Here is a 20,519-nt window from a genome sequence, read left to right as displayed (position 1 = left end):
ACATATTTAAGAAAAATAACGACAATAATATAAAATAAAGAAAAACACAGCCAAAACTTCTCAAGAAAGAGTTGCCAATAATTAAGAACATGTAATAACCTAAACACACAAAAAATTATTTATATACATTCCAATTATTCTTCAAAAAAAAAAAAAAAAATTGGAGCAATTAGTTTTTGTACTTGTTATTATTTTTGTTCAGTACTTTCACAGAGTTAGTTTTTATGCATCAACTACGTATACACTGATTTTAAGATATTTACAATTAGTTTTTGTAGTTTGGAGCATATATTGAAAACTGAAAACTCTTAAGTACACGTCGCATTTGCATATTTCTTTTATATTTCTTTTTCGATTAACTTGAATAAAATGTAAAATATTATATAATAAAAAGAAAATTGCTTTCATTTTCAATCCCATAATATTTATATTCTGTATATTTCAAATGACACTTGCTTTGAAACTTTGAAACTTTTCCGAACTGGTTGCAGACTTTGAAATGGTCTACTAAAGTATCTATCAAAGTTTGATTAAATTTTTTTAATAATTTAATTATTTCGGTTCAATTTTAAACTTTGATGAATTTGTGAAAGGTATTTTATAAGTTATTAAAAATTAGATCACTTATTAGATTTGAGAAATTTTGATGGATAAAATGAGTTTATTTTTTTATACATTCAACAATTTTTTTAGTAAATAAATGTTGAAATAAGAAAAACTACTAAATGTTAATTTCACATTTTTCATTAAAAGTCCTAACAAAAAATATATATAATAAATCAACCACAATATATTTAGAACCTTTAAAATATTGTTTTTCTCTCCTAATAACAACTGTAAAAATCATTCTACTATATATTTACAATAGTTTTATATGTATTGATTACTAGATTTTATATTAATAAAATAGAACTTTAAAGCAAAAAGAAAATGCAATTTTTAATGAATAAAATGTTTTTTTAGAAAAGATAAATAAAAATAGAGATTGAATAAGGAAAAAAATTTGGCGTTCTCACTAATCACATTCAATTTTGTTGCTAAATTTCATTATCACCCATCGGTAAAATTGCATAAATTAATGTAATTTGAAAATTAAAATTTTTATCGCTCGATATCACTCGAATGTATCTCCAAATGTCGTTTTTCCTAAATATTAATGGCGCGTTCTATTTTATTCAATTCAATTTAGTCAAATTTGTATGATAAAATGATATTTATCTATTTGCTTGGATATTAAGGGTTATTAATTTTATATATAGCAACAATTTTTAAATTTTTTTTCATTTTTTAAATAAAATATGTAACAATATATAATTACGGCTTTTTGTTGACTGAAACTCTCAATTTTTAATTTATTTAAGTTGCATATATATATGTTAAATTAAAATAAAAAAATAACAACAACAACATTAACAATAATACTAATAATAATAATAACAAGTACATTCACAATAATAATAATAATAACAACAACAACAATAACAATAATACCAATAATAATAATAACAACAACAATAACAATAACAATAATACTAATAATAATAATAATAATAACAATCACAATAATAATAATAATAACATTAAGAATAATAATATTAATAACAACAACAATAATACTAATAATAATAATACTAATCATAATAATAACAACAACAATAACAATAACAATAATACTAATAATAATAATAATAATAACAATCACAATAATAATAATAATAACATTAATAATAATATTAATAACAACAACAACAATAATAATAATAATAATAATACTAATAATAATAATAATAAGAACAGTAGTAATAATAATAATAATAACAATAATAATAATAATAATAACAATCACAATAATAATAATAATAATGTTAATAATATTAGTAATAATAACAACAACAATAATACAAATAATTATAATAATAATAGGAACAGTAATAATAATAATAATAATAATAATAATAATAATAATAATAATAATAATAATAATAATAATAATAATAATAATAATAATAATAATAATAATACCATAAAAAAATTCTAATCGCAACTCTATATACAAAATCAACCATAAATAAATACAATAAAAACAAATAAAATCGAAAAAAAAAATTGGAAAAATTAATCGCAAAATAAAACTAACCTCAGATTTTCGCAACAGGCTGACCGGAGTGCAAAGCGAGCGGGGCTGCCTGCGTCAGGCGGGCTGGAACGGTGTCAGGAGGGGCCGGAGTGGCGCTGCGGACGGAGGAGAGGAGAGGAGAAAGGAGAAGAGAGAAAGAAGAAGAAAGAAAAAAGAGAGGGCCCGACGCTTAAAGCCCTAAATTTTGCGACCGACATATCGGTCGCAAATGTTATAACTATCAGTCGCAATTTTTAATGAGCCGACGTCGTTTGACTAGGCTCAAAATTTGCGACCGATTTGCGACTAACTATATCGGTCGCAAAAAATCGGTCGCAATGTAGTCTCCAATCGGTCTCAGAACTTTGGCCCATTTTTTACGCGCGAAGTTTTGCGACAGAAGAACATTTAGTCGCAAATCGGTCGCAAAATCGGTCGCAAATCCGTAGTACAGAGGTCGCAAATCATTAACCATTCTCGCGGGAATTTTCAGCGCCAAATTTTGCGACCGGTGGCTTATAAGTCGCAAATCGGTCTCAAAATTGCGACCGAATTAAGTCGGTCGCAAAAATCGGTCGCAATTTTGCATTTTTTTTGTAGTGGATGACAAAATAACTCAGCAGCCTTCAAAATTGCCAATAATTCAGCTTCATTAGAGTCTAAAATTCCCACCCATCGATGAAAACAATTAACCACGCTAAGAAAACTTCTCAAAACCCTACCAATACCAGCCGGACCACGTTTTCCTCTTACAGCCCCATCAACATTAAATAGCTTATTACCTTTAACATTAGATAAATAATTATAACGATTTAATATTAAATTACTTGAGTTTGAATGGAATTCTAATTATATTAGAAAAAGAAAAATAAAATAAAAATTATAATTTAATTACAGTAATTAAATTTTGTATAAGTTATAGGACGGAAGGGGAAATATAGTAATAAATAACCCTCTTTAGACACGTGTCAACAACTGCTGATGTATTTTTCTTTTTCTTTTTCTTTTTTTTTTGGTACATAATATCTGCTTGCTTGTGCATTTATCCTTCAGTTAAGAGACAACAGGGGGTCTGAGTTCCAAAGTGATACTTCTGTCACGAACTTACAATCTGGTGACTGTTGAACAAAACTCCTGGCGTTTTGGCTTTTTTCGCGGTATCCAACGCGACAAGAACACAAAATTTCCTTGTCTTAATTATATATTAGATTGTGATTACTTTTTTGGTGTTAGCAACAAGATGAAATTATTGAATTTGATTTGCTTTTTAATCAAATAAGGAAAAAAAAAAAAGTAAAATGGGCTCGGATTCGAACTCAACACCGCCATCAACGGCGTCGCCAAATGGGAAGCGAAGTAGAGATCCCGAAGACGAGGTCTATCTCGACAATCTACATTCTCACAAGCGCTATCTAAGTGAGGTTTGTCCTTTATCTTTATCAGTCTCTTTTTTAGTTTAAGATTATATAATTTTCAATTCTTACTGATTTTCTTCTAATTTTGTGAGCTTTACTTTCATTTCTGAATTTTTTGTTCATGGGCAATATTGTTCTGGAGATTTGAACTAGGTTTTCTTAAAATGCTTTTACTTTTGTTTGTTGAACTTTACTTTGTTTTTCACTCTCGGTGAAGTTTTTTTTCCCCTTGTTATGATTTGGAATTTTGTTGTCTTGTTTTGATTTTTTTATCAATTAAGTAGGAATAAAATGTTTCTTTATTCAATTAATTAAGAGATTTTACTATCAAGTTTATATTGCATAGATATTTGCATTTTGATCCTTTTTTTGTCTAAATTTTGTTGTTTTCTGCAGATAATGGCATCTAGCTTGAATGGATTAACTGTTGGAGACCCACTTTCTGAAAATCTTATGGAATCTCCGGCAAGGTCTGAAGGCATGTTTTATGCCAGGTGAATTCTTGGTTTCACTTGAAAAAAACGTCATCTGGGAGATTGAAACCTTCTGCAGCATTTCTCCTATATTAAGAGTTTATTCTATTAATTAGTGAATCACGCAATGCACTTTCAATTCATGAAAATTTCTCATAATTTCTGGAAATGCTAATGTTTGGAGGGATCAGTGACAGTGGAATGCAAATGGTAATTTGCAGTGCTATAGCTTAATTTCTGGAGTACTGTTATATTACTACTCATCAGGTGATATAGCACTCATGGATTGTTTGTACTCCTTCAATGGCCAATCAACACAAGGCTGTAACTTTGTTTATCCGGTTATAACAGACTAATAGCTGCTTTTGTATTTCTTTCTGCAGTGAAAGGGGAATCTGATTTTAATCACATTTGAGGATTGGGAATCTGATTTTAATCACATTTGAGGATGCCAATTTACTCATTTGGGTTTTGTTCTAATCTATATCTGATAACTATGATATATTGGATCGTTTAGTTAGTTAAGCGTTTAACATAATCACCACATAGTTCTTAAGATAATCTCTGCTGTGAATCACTAGAAATATAGAAATTTTCTGTTCATTTGTTCTCCATTCTTGTAAAGGTGAGAAAACAAATTTGATCCTCAAGAAGTGCACTTACTAGGAGGGCTAACACCTCTTGGTTCGTGTTTATATATATATATATATATATATATATTGCAGCCCTAAAAATGACACAAAAGCTTCAAATGGTTTTAGATTGTTTAACAGTAGGTGTTGCCTTTTAGGCTAGGGTATCTAGTACCAGCAGGAAAGCTTCCCATACTTGATGCATCATGTTGTTGTGCACCGCAGGCAAACAATTTGTGGGAACAATTGCTCATACATGCACTTCTGGAACTCTATTATTGCACCTGCATTTACTTTTCATCATTGTTGCCTTTAGGAAGTATAAGGAGTAAGCCTTAGCAGCTTATTTTTCTTGTTTTGGAACCTCATTAACTCAGGCCCATAGACATTCACTGTACTTCTATATGTCATCCTATGTGCAGTATGAAATATAATTTGCTAATAAGGTCTGCTTATCTAGGTAATGTTGATTCATGAACGGCATAATATTTGAAAAACATTTGCTAAATTCCTGCTTTGTTCTGTAATTGTTGCCCTCAGTATATCGCTTCATGCTGGTTCCTAGCCTTTGCCAAAATTTCATTTGAATGAATGTGACTACTATGGAATTGTTTTGGCTTTAGAACTGATACGATAATGATGGCTTATCATGATATTAACTTCACTTTGTTATACAAGAGTTCTTTCCTGTGATTTTTCCAGAACCCATTCTTTTGGCAGCTCTTCAGTGGGAAAATTATTGTGGTATGAACTATTTTTAGGAAATATGTGAAGTTATAGAAAGTGTCATTTGAAACTCTATTAATCTGAAAAAATTATATCATGTTGCAAAGTCTCCTTTTCTTTTTTTGTAGTGTGCTTATACATGGGTGCAGTTTTCTGTCATAGTTTTGTCGTCGATTGCAAACACTACGCATAATTCTTTTATGTAGAAATGCTTGTTCTATATAATTTTTGTGGCATTATATTGTATTAAAAACATTGGTAAATAGTTCATTGTCATTTTAGTTATTGGAAAGCTCACTGTTTTTGTTTGATCCCTCACACTCGTTATGTTTCCTTAAATTTTACATTTCAGGGACGAAATGTCCTTGCAGTATTCACCAATGTCAGAAGACTCTGAAGATTCTAGGTTTTGCGAGACCCCCACAATATTGCTCATCCCAGCCTGATAGTCTGCCCACAAGTCCAGTCTCTCCCTATAGGTACCAAAGACCATTTGGTGGATTCTCTTGTGCTCCTTCTACCAGCTCATATCCAGCACATGGCTGCACTGTCAATAGCGTCACTTGCTCACAACCTCGCCAACGAGGTTCAGATTCTGAGGGTCGGTTCCCATCATCACCTAGTGATATTTGCCACTCAGCTGACTTGAGGAGGGCTGCACTCTTGCGATCTGTGCAGATGAGGACACAACCTCTTGGATCATCATCATTTGAATTGCCTTTTGGTTCAGGGCAGGAGCCTGTATCTAATATGGAAGCTGAAGAGCGACCATGCTCATATATGAAGTCCTTGGTTGATGACAGAGATTATCAGATTGATGACTGTTCTTCGATGAGTGCATCAGAACCTGAATTTAATGGTGGAAAATCATGCAGAGTGTTGAATATGAATATAAAAGGGGATGAAACTGGGAGTTAAACACACATTGGATCCACCTATCATACTTGCTGACCACATCTTGTAAGACTTTGCTTTTGCCATCCGTAACAGATTTTTTTTGTCCATTGAATTCACCCATATTTGTGAGTTTTGTATAAGGTCATTGTCTTTACTGCATGGAGAGAATGCTTGTGCGTTGCATACCTAGACGGTTTCATTGACCCAAAAAGGTTATCCGGATCTTACCATACACTGTAGCTTGCTAGTTGGTCAATCTTGTGATGTTGATGAGCTCCGACTAAGTTTAGGTTAGCGAAGTTGTAATTTGTAAATAAGCAATGTATACTGTTCAGTGTTATTCTTTTTGTCATACCCAAGCATATGCAAACAGTAGATTCAGCAGTTGTGTTTTACCTTCTTGTTGTTTCTGTTCGATCCTTTTTCCCGTCTTTGTAATAGAATAGATTCTAGGTGCCCGTGGAAGATTCTGTTTTGCCATTGTGTTTTTAGGGGAATGAGCACCAATTTGTTTTATCCGGTGTCTACTATGGCTTTTGTTGTTTCACTTTCTACCTCATCAGTGAGAATGTGTTAATGGAAGTTCGTTGCATGAAATTTCATTATCACCACAACTTTGTCTACCACGGTTTTTGCCGTTCTAGTTTCTGCCTCATCAATGCGAATGTCAATGGAAGTTATTACAGGACGAACTGAAAATACAAATGCAATGATCATTTACTTTTAATGTGTTATAATCAGAACAGTAATTTCATTGACCATGTTTCTTATCTCGATTCTATAATCATCATATGCACTAGCAACATTTTATCTGTCGGCACAAAGAAATACGCACCAAAAAAGTAAGCAGCAAGCAGAGAGTCGATTGGACAGTAATACGAAGGGCCGGGTTAGGAAAAGGCTCGTGAAATAATCGTGGAGTTTATCTCGAAAATCGAATATCTGGTCATTTTGTTAAAAAAAGTACAGTGCACAGATTAAATAAGGCAATATAAAATAAATGCACTAGCTAGTTGAGGTTCTCAAAATGCTGTTTACTGTGTGAAGAAGCCTTGCTACAAGAATTTCGAAGTAAATGATGGACGATCGAAGAGAGGCTATTGGGGGAACCAAACCCCAGAAAACTGGAAGATCATAAGATCAAGCAAATGTCGCCAAGATATTCTTCTTGAGGGTGAGCTCATCCGCCTTTGCTGGGCTGATTGACTGCACAATTAATCAAGCAAATCAAAAAGGGCAAAGCAATCAATCAGCAAAATTATACATATTCAATACATATTTGCTTCAGTCCATGATAATAATAAAAAAAACACTATATATTGGATAGAATTCATCAAAAAGTATTGTACAACTATTTCTGAGCTCGATTGGAGAATTTTTGCCTCAATGTTTGATATCTCAAAATGCTAGAAGGATAATTATTTAAACCAATACAACTCAACTGAGAAATTAGTCCTAATAATGTTACCTTTTCAAGTATGCGGTGCAGCCGCTCAATTTCCTTCTTGGCATAATCAGAACCTTTAGCCATACAGCTCTTAGCAACTTTCAAGTAAATCTTTCCATGCCTAAAAGAAACAGGGGAATATGGTCATACACTAGGTTAATAAGATATTTGATATGAAAGGTTGAGCGCTCGATCTACTATAGTTTTTAACAATAGTTTAACAAAATTTTTAGACATCATAAGAATAAGCAGTGAGGAAGCCACATAGTTCAATACAAAGCTTGAACAGAACAGCCCACACCATTAGTTACTACCTTGCACTGGAACCCTCTAATTTCTCAACTTCCTCTTCTATTCGGGAAAACACTGGTTTCTTTTCATCATTACCAGCTGCTACAAACTCTTTCACCAAAGCATCCAATGATTCAACTATGCCAGCCTGTCATTAGAAACTTAAATAATTTAAGCAAACAAAAAGAAAAAGTTGAACTTCCAGTGTCTAATGCAATAACTAACCTTTGAGGTAAGTTGTCCTTTCCATCGCGACTGGTTCCACTCTTTTCATTAATGAAACTGACAAAGTCTTCTAAGTCTCTCCCAGCCTCATAGTCTTCCCCAGCTTTGTTGCCTTTTGGAAAGAATTTCAGTGTTGGGTACCCACTTACTCCATACCTGCACATAATATATAGACAATTAACACTGTTCCAATGAACAATTGATGTTGATAACCCTAGCATTAGATACATTAGATCATAAACTACGTGTCCCTTACTTTTCAGCTATATCCCTATATTTGTCAGCATCTAGATTGGCAATAACTACATCTTCCTCCAATTTAAATGCTGTGGCCACCTTTTCATATGTCTGCCAATACAAAACAAGATTTCAGGTCATTGCTTGTGTAAGATATCAACACAAAATATGATACGAGTATGTGGATGGGGGATGTATCACGTACGGGAGCAAGACTCTTGCAATGGCCACACCTGGAAGAAGCAAAGTTCAAAAATCAATCAACAAAAGACACCACCAAATTAAGATGACATGAGAATTGAGAAATAATTAGAAGCTACTAAAAGCCATGATATTTCACTTATCCGAGTTGTCAATATATAAAAGGCCAGACATGCTTACCATGGTGCATAAAACTCCACCAATACATCCTTGGTTTCATCCAAGACAACCTCATCAAAATTATCAGCTGTCAGCACCACAACATTGGATGGGACTGCAGCTATCTTCACATTGGTCCCTGTAAAGAGTATATATGATCTGATCAGGCACTTATAATTTACTTTTTTCTTCCAGTATACAAGTATTTTAAGCAGATAGCCTTAAACTGCAATACAATAATGGTGAAGCATGAAATTGGAAGATATCCACCAGTTTTTTCTTAGATATAATCAGCTTAGAGGGAACAGAGAATAGCCCCTGGGAAGCACATTATCTGAAGAAATTCTGGCCAAGCATCACAATACCATTGAATGAAGGGGATTTCATGCAATTAAGAAACAAAAGAAGACACCTGAAAAAGATGAAGAACAAGAAGCCATAGAAGGCCTCACCTCCAACTCAACTCTCTGCACTCTTACAGAAAGAGGGATTTAATTGCATAACATCTAAGTTATCTAGACAACAAATGCTCCAGTGATCACAATAACAAATAAACAAGTCCACAAAATATAAATTTCCTCTTATTAACTTATTTTTGAAAAGCAAAGATCATTACCTCCTTCATTATTCACAAACTCAGCAAGTGATTCTGCAGTACGTGGCCCTTCATACCTATCAATACCATAGAATCATGTTTATCACTTTTCATATAGTCAATATAACTAAAAAGAAAGACAAATAATTGAAGCATCCCCATATTCTTTCTGCTATTATGTAGTTTAGTTATTCTCACTTTTTGGGCTCCAGAGATCCTTTAGGAAACCATTGAATTGTTGGGTATCCAGACACCCCATATTTACTGCATAGGCTCTTGTGCTCATCACAGTCCACCTACATGCATCAAGATTGTGCCAAATTAGCAGATAATAACGTGCCAAATTAGTAAATATGATAACAATGTTTGCATAAGCACTTATAAAGGGAATAGTACATTTACACAACACAAGATAAAAACAATCATTAAGTATCAATAATAAAGAGCTTACTTTTCCAATCAAAACAGACTTTGACTTCTTAAAGCTTGATCCAAGTTTCTCATACTCAGGAGCGAGCTTTTACAATGTCCACACCTGTTACATCGAACGTTGTCCAAATACAGTCCACACTTATCAGGAACTTAGTAGCACATTTAAGAATCCTCATTCTCGCAACAAAGATGTACAAATAAAGACATCATTCAAACTCAAATGGCATGGCAAAAATCTCACAAAATGTCCACTTAAAGCCTTGAAACAACTTCCTATAGGTCTTAAAACGCACAAAAAAAAAAAAAAAAACGTTTTCTCATATATACTACAATCCTAAAGTTGAACATGACCCATTAAAATTGAAAATTGTTTATCTCATAATTTCCCTGAATTACTTAATCTCAAGGCATAAATCAGCTTAGACAGCTCAGGAAACGATCTCATAATTCCATTTCTATTAGTATCCCTTCATGAAATGATGATATCAAATGCATACGGGCTCATAACTAAAAGTAAAATCAAATACAAACTAGCTAAAGAAGTTTCGCAGTCATTGACTAGCAAGGTTAAACAGATCTATAGATCAATTAACTAAGGTAGCTGATCGGCATGTGAAACCATCAATCTTAACTTGTATTCAACAAGTGAAATCGGCTATGGAAACCAAAATCAGAACAAAGATTTGTAAGAATGAGTGATAAAAATTTTACCAAGGAGCATAGAATTCGACAAGAGCGCCTCTGTCTTGACCAACTTCCTTCTCGAAGTTATCTTCTGTGAGCACAAGGACGTCGTCTGCTAGAGCTGATACGGCAAACAAGGCTAAGGTCCCCAAAGCTAACCAGATCTGCGTGTACTTCTCCATTACTTTCTTTTCCTCTTCTTTCCACACTCTGTTTCTCTCTTTTTCTTTCTCCGCTAAAAAAATCAAAAGTCGAATTTCTAGACGAGAGATGAGACAAGTTACGGTGAGGACGCCTCTATTATTTACTATGGGCTCTACCGTCGATGTGTCTACGCGGCGTAATCTGATTTGTCAGAATTCGTAATTTTTGGTGTGCTTTTTGCGCGTGGAGGTCAGTGGTCTTCCGTGTCGTTGCTGAGTGACGTTTTTATGATGATGTGGCTATCGGTGAGAGTCCACGTCCCTCAATGCTTTTTTATTTAAAAAAATATCTTAAATTTGTTTTTTTGGGTCGGATCAAACGATGACTACTGGGCCACTAAAACTGGACAATTCGAACTTGAGTTGTTATGATTACGAATCATATTAGTTTCTGCAACAGCTTTTAAAGGTAGTTGTTCTTCACACCATTGGTTGGGCGTTACTTCCTGAAATTAACAGCTATTAAATCAATATATGGCGGTGTTGAAACTGGACTACTCCTCTAAGCAGTACGCAATTTAATTAATCACGTGTTAAAAATTAATTAATTTATTTATTAAATAATAAATTTGGTATAAGAATAAAATGAATCAAGCTATTCTCTTCAAAAAAAAAAAAAAAAAAAGAATCAAGCTATACTTAAATTTCTCGACTCTCTTTATATAAATTTAACTTATTTTAAATCAAGATGAAACTCGAATAATTTGAATAATGGGTTGAATGAAGTTTGAATATTATGATTTTCAATTCAAATGCTTCACGAATATAATCAAAATATTTAAATATCATATAATTATAAATAATATTTTACATTTCACATATAATCTATAAACTAGGTTTTCGGCATCTCAATCAAGGAAATTGAATATCACCGTTCAGAACTGAAAACTGCTACCTGACAATTTCCCAATAGAGAGAAACAACAAAAAGCAACTTTGCCCCATTTACTGGTTTACAGTTTCTGAAAATCTGCTTCTTAAAACAAACTGCAACAACTGGATGTTGATTCTTCAATTTATTACTTTAAACAACACATTCCATTAGCTTCCATTTCATTTACGATGTTTTTCCATGTTATTGAAGTAGCCTGTCATTTCTCAAAGGACTCGTAATTCATTTAACACGAAGAGCAGGACAGTTACTGTTTTCAAGATTCTGAAATGAGATGACCATGACATCCGAAGGATTGAGCCAGGCCCAGCCATAAAATTGTTTTTATGACAAATATCTTCAAAAATATTCAATAAAATTGAAAGGAATTGTATAAAATCAATGTTTCTACAAAATTCAACTCAATTGTCGTTTACAAACCCATAACTGTTTATTTGGGATCTATCTCCCAGCAACAAATATTAGATTTGATGCAACAAGATACCACAAGGAAAGATAATTTAACTTGAAGGGAATGATGCTACTTACAAAGAAGTGTAGTCAAATTCCAATTGACAAATGGAGATCCATATTAAGGGCGCTCCTTGAGAGATCCCCTAGAATTAAAAACAAAATAAATCAACTAATGTAGCAATATGGATTAAGTAACCAGTAAATGAAAAGTATTTATGAAAAATTCTCATAGTTTGGCAAGTAATGAATTAAAAATAAAAAAAATAAAAAAAATAAAAAAAGAAAGAAAGAAAACAAACACCCATCATAGTAGTAGAGGGTGGAATGTGAAGCACCAAAAACCAAAATTAAAAAAACAAAAATGCTGTAAATCTAGACCATAAAGTGTTCAGAAAACAAACTCAAGAAATGAACTGCAAACACCAGATAAGCAGAATAGACAGTAAACTAAGAAAATATTGCTAGACATCATCTCCACATTGATCTCTGTTTTCCACCATAACGAAATTTATTTTCAACAATAATATAGGCTATAATAATTGGACTTATCTCTAAATTTTAGTGGTACAAGAATCTTCTTTTTCAGTGATTGTGCTAAAGCAAGTAAAAGTGATAGATATGGAAATTAAGCCACCTCAGAAACCAGAACAATCTCATAACCTGACATTCCACACCACAGAAAAGGCAATCTCCTATGTGCTAGGTGGCACTCCCTAGAATACCATATTATTTTTTTCACCCCAATTTCAATACCACAAATACACCCTTCCCCCCAAAAAAAGACCAAAGATGGAGAAGAAAGAGGAGTTCTATAAACCTACTTGGAAGCATAGCATTGAAGATGTGATATTAGCATTATCAATATTCCTCAAATGTCTTCTTCACTCCTGGAAAAAGAGTAAAATATAAGTAAAGAAAAGGGCAGCGTGTTGTCTGGATCAGCTAATTTATTTTCTGTAAATCATAGAAATACTATCATTTTCATGTATCCTCACTAACCATTAATTGAGTGATCATTGATCATCAAGAATGAAGATACAAAAGCAGCTTTGTGGTTATCTTGGAGACCATAACTTGCACCAGGAAAGTAAAGAGGCTGTTTCAACCAATACGCACAGCAACCCTACACCATGCCATGCAATTTGAATCATTTATGTGAAGGGCTAGCATTTGATGCTTATGTCATAAAGTTATCTGGATATGAAATATACTTAGTAAAATTAGAATGGATGTTAACTGGTTTCATGACGTGCAACGTCAGCAAATAGCCATCTAGTTATAATGGAATAAATGTATTTGTAATGCGAAGCGATAGACTGCAAAGACCTTTACATAGTGATGGTCCACTAAATCATAGTCCTAGGAGCATTTATCTTTAATATCAATCCTGCATTTGATTTCAAATTATATAGTGAAATACAAAAGTAAAATGTAGAAATACGTATCTCAAATGTCAGAATGCTCAAAACTTGAATGCAGAGAAACACAGATTGCACAGGATTGGATATTGATAGTCTTATCATGGATCTCTACACATTTAAGGAAGGAGTTTAAGTTCTATAAACATATTCTGGCAGTGAAATGTCTATGAAGTGGTTTCACTTGAAACCATAGGCAATACAAATGAAGAAATTTTTGAATGAAGGAGAAAAACATACAGATATTGGACTTACAGACAGATTTTTCACCTGGATTTAATGGACTTAGTTACCCCACAAGTATCTACAGAAGAAAACAATGGCGTTTAATCTCCATCAAAATATTTGCAGACTGCCAAATGCACGCACGATGGATGCAACCTGTACTTCTGATATCTGTTTTGGTAATTCACAAGTTTTAGGTTCTATACCAGCCACCATTATTTAAAGTCCTTCTGAAACTGCACCTTCCTGGCTTTTAAAATACCACGCTCTAAAATAGACATCGTACAAGCATCAGGAAAAATCCTTCTCAGACATTTGATTAAGCAAGTTGTCAGCCCTATCCACATCTCCCTACTAAAACAACCAGATAGAAGAGCCGTGTATGTTACTGTATCAGGTTGTAGTCCTTCATCTATCATTTGATCAAATAGGCATATGGCATCCTCAAGGTTATTTGCCTTGCAACGTCCATCAATCAAAACTGTATAACAAACAGTATCCAGCTTGATCCCCATATTCTTCATTTGTGTCAAAACAATTGAAGCATCAATGCATTTTCATTGCCTTCCTTTTGACTTTCTGAGGAACCTACCATCCTTATATGTGCTTTTGGTGAGCATCAAGCAAAACTGTGAAAGTAACTAAATCAGGTTTAATTCCTCTTTTTCTCATATCACGGAAAAGATCATGGGCTTCCTGTAAGCAATTCATCCTGCAGTAACTATTTATCATTATTGTGTAGGTAATGATATCAGGGATCAACCCTCTCCTGGATAAAATGTCATAAACTGATTGTGCCTTTCTCACATCTCCAGCCTGACATAAAGCAGCAATTATTTTACCAAACATGACATTGCTGGGTTCCTGTTTGAGAGCCAACATTGTTTCTAGCAACATAAGGATTTTGACATTATCCCCTTCCTCACACAGGTTTTTTAGAAGATTATAGCAGCAACTTCTCTTAACTAAATTTCCCTGTCTTGAAAGTTTAAAGAAAAGTTCAAAAGCCTCAGTAGTATGGTTAGCCTTACAGAATCCATTTATCATAGCAGCATAAGTATCTAAATTTTTATCCTCTATGCTATTGAAAAATTCTTCAGCTTCTTTCACTTTGCCTCCAATACACAAACTTTCAACTATAACATTGTGCATAACAGCATTAGGTTTCAGATTCTGTGTCTCCATAAAATCCAAAAGGTAAATGCCTGAATTGCATGGCCTTGTCTACAAAATCCACTAGCAAGTACAGTGTAAGTGACAATATCTGGCTCAATACCCATTTCTCTCATTTCTTCAAATACCCTAAAAGCATCATCCAAATTTCCTTGGCAACAATAACCGTTAATTAGAGTTGTATAATGCATAATATCCATATCCATTTGCTGGCCCTTCATTTCATCTAGCAATGCTACAGCTTTTTCTAGTTTCCCAGTTTTGCACAAAGCAATCACTACAATGTTGTACGAAACCTCATCTATAAATATGCCTAAGTCCTTAAATTGATTAAATTGATCCACCACTTCAAGATGCATGCCCATTTCAGACAAGGGTGAAGAATTGATCCAATAACCTCACAATTTATTTTGATATTCTTAGATATCATGTCATCGAGGATAGCATATGCGTTTAGCAAATTCCTATCTTTACAAAACCCACGAATCAGTTCACTGTAGGAATGCATATCAGGAACCACACCTTCTTTTTCCATTTCAAGCAAGACACTTTCAGCTTTGTCCAATTTCATCTCATTGCAAAACCCACGAATTGCAACAGTATAAGCATACTCATCTATAGGGACGTTAGCTGCTTTCCATGCTTTAAAGCACCTGATAGCCCAATTCGGATTTCTGATTCACACAAAGTCCTTCTATATAAGCCGTATAAGCTAAAGCATTGGAAGTCGCACCATGCTGCTCCATATCCTTAAGTACATACATAGCCTCTTCCAAACTACCCTTCATACAAAGAGCCCTTATTTACAATAGCATAGGTATATCATTAGGGGCTCAAACCCAACCTCTTCAACTGTTTGAAAAATGGCAAGTGCCATATCGAATTTCCTATTCTCAATCAGTCTATTCATAAGGAAATTACAGGTAAATATTCTAGGCACGAATCCACGCCTTTCCCGTCTGAAACAATGCATCAGTAGCCTCATCAAACATACCAGCACTAACATATGACTTAACCACCGCATCATATACTTTAAATAGAAACAAAGAGTGTTTGCTTAGCATCATCAGCACCGCTATTGCAAAGCGTATCAAGCAAGCATGAAATATCAAAAGAACTGTCACTGTCATTGCTAGAAAACAAAATAAGATCCAGGGAAAATTAAATGGGAGGTTCTTTTGAAGACCTCCATCACACAGAATTCTAATCATGGCAGCATAAGTAGAGACATCATGTTTAAAGCCTAAGTCTTTCAATTGCAAAAGAAAGAGAACGCTTGATGAGGTAGTTTTTTAAGGCTATATAAGATATCAGCAACCTGAAAAGCATCTAATTGTAGTAGCTGTTGTTGCTGCCATTTTGGTTCAGTGACGCCATCGTTAGTGGTGGTGGTGGCGGCGGTCAAGTGGGCAAGCGTTGACAGGAATTTGCGTTTGAAGTGAAAGACTGCAACGGAGTTGTGCTTAATACTGAGTAGTTTTGTATTGAAATTAGAGAGTAACCTGGTAGATAAAACCCACATGGAAGTTGATATCTTCTCATTTGAAACAGAGATGGAAAACAGAGAGCGGAGGATTCAATTCGAATAAAAGAAGGTGTTTTGTCTAGGGTTTTAAAGGGTGTTTTTAGATATCAGAATAAAAAAGTATAAATGTGGACCCCATAACTTAGCTAACCCAAATTTAGTTCTATCAAAACGACACCGCATAACCAGAGAAATAAAAATTTCCGTGTCCCCTTCTCTTCGGTCTTTACTCTTCTCTGCTCTCGCTCAAAGCCTACTCTCTGCAGCCCGCATCCACAAATATGAAAGCAGTGGCATGCACCCAGAAATATTAATTGAGTGTAATCGCAAAGGGATCTAATTAATTAACAAAGTAGCTATTCTCTAATGCAAGCCCTAAGCATTCTTTATCCATTTTCAAGGCTTTGTATACTGCATCAGCTAATTAGAATCCAGGATTCTATGGTCCAAGAAACTAATCGAATATCTAAGGACACAAACATTCTGAAGAGAAAGAAACAATTCATCAAACAAGAAGAGGAAAATATAAAATGGGTTCCAAAAACAACATATTAGAACAAACAACACACATACCTGATCTTGCTATCCAAAATCATGGCCGCAAAAAGAGCAACTTATGCTTCAAATTCTGTTTTCGTGTTAAATATGGTATCGATTTCTTTGTTGCCAATTGCCGCTGTGAATGTGTTTTTCATCAACCCAAAACTCATTTCTTGCACCTAGACAATGAATCTAAAACATCTACAACTTTTCTTGCTTCTACTATTATTGGCCGGTTACCGCTCCTAGATACTGCAGATTCTTCAATAGACAAAAAAAAAAAAAAATTAATTAGAGAGAAAGAACAAGATTTGATAAAGAAAGAAGGTCCAGGGCAGAGACGGTGAGATCGAGATAGGAGAAGGGGACGGTTAATGTTTGTTTTCCTTTCCTCTATGCGGCGTCGTATGGGAAATTGATTGTGCTTGGGCCAAGTAACCCAAGGTCAATTGTGGAACCTAATTTTTTAAGGGAAAATAATTAACTTATGTCCGAGGCTTGATTAAACTAACTAAGTCATTCAGCACTTTGATAATATTAATTAACGGTTTCCAAGGTGTAACTCTATCAAACCATTTAGTCCTTTCAACTATTTTCTCTAAATTTTTCCCTTAAAACCTTTAAAAAAGACTAAAATATCCTGAAAGTTAACAAGGGTAAATAATTAATTCATCTTTGAAGTTTGACCAAACTAACTATTTTTTCAGTTTAACAATATTAATTAATGATCTCCGAGATTTATCTATGTCAAACTATTGGCTCATTTTTTCCAGATTTTCCATTATAACCTTTAAAAAAAACTAAAATACGCTAATATTTAAGAAGAAAAAGACTAAATTACTCTATGTTACAATTTTCAGTTGTCGTAGGAGGAAAACGAAGAGTCTGGTATAAATTATTTTGTCTAGACAATGATGGTTTTGGAATTTTCTTTTACATATTTTTTTAGCTTGATTTTTTTTAAGATATCAAAATTTTTTGCACTTTTTTCGCATTTGTCGGGTGAATATATATATATATATATATACCTATATATGAGGAAATTAAATCCGAATGAAAACTGCACGGAGCCAAATGGCTCCATATAAATCATCATCTAAGAACTAACGAATCTCTTGGTCCTGTGAATATTTCTAGATGTATGTTTTCCCTCACTCGATTGGGATTGTTCATAGACGTTCATTTAATGATTTAAATGCAGAAATCTTAAAAAATCAATTAGATGCTTTTTCATATTTGTTCTCGTCCTGAAGGCAGGTATGCTTACATATGATTTATGTGGTCGCTAATTGGGAGAAGTGGTCATTTCCTCACCAAAATGTTTCCCTTGGTTGGAATTTTGTTAGCTAATAAATTTTTGGAGCAAAATGTATACTCCAAGAATTTAATTTTCTGATTATTTGAATAAAAATTGGGTATACATTCTTCTTAAATTACGTGGAGCCTACATTTATATAAGTTGTGGAAAGAAAATTTGTATATTTTTTCATATGCAACAATCATACATAAATAAAATTGCGACATTACGAAAATAAAATAAAATGAAAATCTTCATACGCTTTCACAAAAGTGTTGTCAACGTGTCCACTAAAATATCCAAAGAAACGAAGAACCAGTTGTATGGTGATTAGCTCAGCTTCTAATATAAGTAGGTTTTATTTAATTTATTTGTCCTATTATCTTAGTAATATGGTACTTATATCACATTTCTAGCCAGTGCGCTCTCTTCATGAGTGGCTAGGCCAGGTTGCCTATGGACGGCACATACTGGCAATCCCGACCGGTTGCAAAACGCACGCGACCTTTATGATTTATGAATGACAGAACCATTAGTTCGTTTTCATCATCATTATTATTATTATTATTTGAAAGGAAGTTCGTTTTCATTAATTACTGTCACGTAATTAAATTAAGAGCATTGACTTGTTATTTTTTTTGTATGAAAGTAGCAAGAGTCAATTATTTTGCTATATGTAGTATACCACATGTCGCATTCAAATAAAAAGACCATGCTTTTTTTCTAAATAGCTAAATAATGCATATATGATTTAATATATTTAAATTTAGATTTTTCTCTTTTAATATTAAAATAAGGTTAATTTAATTAATAAAACTTAAAGAAAATTAATCAGGGTTTAATTTCATTGATTTATAATAATAACAGTAAATATCGAATACATTATCAATAGAAATGATAATGTTTTTTTTAGGAAAGAAATAATAATGTGTTTTAAAATAATTAATTAGAAAAAAAAAAAAGTCTTGGATGATGATACGTCACTGTGTACGCTGGCTTCCAGACTCTTAGGTGCAAATTTGCAACGTGAATTGTTGCAGGTCGTTGAGATATTTAAAATGTAGGTGAAGGAATTAATGTATGTATGGAACTACATATATACTTTTTAATATTTCACATAGCATATATAATTAATTCTTGAATTTTTATAAAAAAAATTCTAAACTTTAGAACCGATCTTATAATATTTTAAATTTTACTTTTTGTAATAATCTTACAGTTTTTTATAACAAAAGTAATAATTTTTACTAGTTTTGGTTTTATAATGATTAATGCAACTTTTGCAACAATAAATTTTTAACTATTAAATAGAGGTTTCGATCTAATTTTACAAGTTGAAATGTTTAATAGGTCAAATGAAGTGTTTAATAAGTCCAGCTTTATAAATTGAAGTACTCAATATATTAAAGTAAAAATTGAGAGTACAAAATTTTCCGTGAAAAGTATAAGAGTGAATTTATATATTGAATACTCATAAAAAATGTGAAAAGAGACACAAGCCACACATTAACATTTATATACATCAAGCTTGAAATTGAATTTTATTAATTGACGTCCCATATAATAATACTACTGTAATAATTTAGTTCTATTTAATTAATATCCCAATTAATATGTGTATGTATTGAGAGTGAGAGATCGATGATGAAAAATAAATCAATCATTTTCCCAAACGTATGTCTTTTCTCTCTCTTCTACAGACTTCTTATAACATAATGAATTGACTAATCAATACATCAAATTAATGTGATACACAATGCGTATAATTTAATATCAGTCTTCTCATTTATGTAAAAAGTGAAAATTTCAAATTTAAATCATTTCGACCATAAAAATTTCGTTAATTTGGAGAGCCACATGAGAAATCTTTAATGATTTGTTACATATTGAATTGTGGCCGGAAAAAAAAGATGAAAGAAAATTCAAAAGTAATATATTGAGGAGATTTTAAAAAATTCAATATTTATAAATAACATTCAACCATATCACCGTTCATATATTTTATTTATATGATAATTAGCATTGGACATTCTCTAAACCAAGCTCTCTTATTATTATAGTCTCTCTACAGCAAACATTAACGTTACAAAACTACAATTGCACACATTTGACACTTCTACAGACTGTAAAAAGAAAACATACTCTCAGATATTGTGTACTGCTATGCTAACAAGTAAAGACGTGCTCCTCTTGGATTTAGCGAACAATAATGGAAACCCAGATATTAATTGTCTCAACGATATCAACTTTTTCTGCAAATTCAA

At 32.9% G+C, this 20,519-nt stretch overlaps 1 protein-coding gene and 2 pseudogenes across 2 annotated transcripts; 1 reads left to right on the top strand and 2 right to left on the bottom strand.

The window, feature by feature from the left end:
- The first annotated feature begins 3,160 nt into the window (after window positions 1-3,160).
- LOC149492181 (uncharacterized) lies at window positions 3,161-6,654 on the top strand (annotated as a pseudogene). The gene is made up of 3 exons (XR_016319094.1): window positions 3,161-3,537; window positions 3,928-4,025; window positions 5,715-6,654. The product of XR_016319094.1 is annotated as an uncharacterized LOC149492181 (transcript).
- Window positions 6,655-7,180: 526 nt separating this feature from the next.
- Window positions 7,181-10,801, bottom strand: LOC149492180 (putative protein disulfide-isomerase A6). The gene is given in 13 exon segments (XM_089716825.1): window positions 7,181-7,465; window positions 7,728-7,827; window positions 8,021-8,145; window positions 8,223-8,245; window positions 8,248-8,378; window positions 8,479-8,570; window positions 8,665-8,692; window positions 8,841-8,958; window positions 9,436-9,491; window positions 9,613-9,710; window positions 9,866-9,936; window positions 9,939-9,949; window positions 10,558-10,801. Coding segments are annotated over 13 exon segments (1,074 nt in total). The 5' UTR covers window positions 10,713-10,801; the 3' UTR covers window positions 7,181-7,399.
- A 1,308-nt stretch (window positions 10,802-12,109) lies between these two features.
- LOC149492179 (uncharacterized) lies at window positions 12,110-16,945 on the bottom strand (annotated as a pseudogene).
- Between the last annotated feature and the right edge of the window lie 3,574 nt (window positions 16,946-20,519).

This window comes from Jatropha curcas, unplaced genomic scaffold (genome assembly GCF_041381405.1).
Source record: "Jatropha curcas cultivar XTBG-Jc1 unplaced genomic scaffold, XTBG_Jcur_1.0 HiC_scaffold_89_pilon, whole genome shotgun sequence".
Lineage (NCBI taxonomy): Eukaryota > Viridiplantae > Streptophyta > Magnoliopsida > Malpighiales > Euphorbiaceae > Jatropha > Jatropha curcas.
Note: the sequence above shows the minus strand (reverse complement) of the source record. Positions and strands in the feature narration are given on the sequence as shown.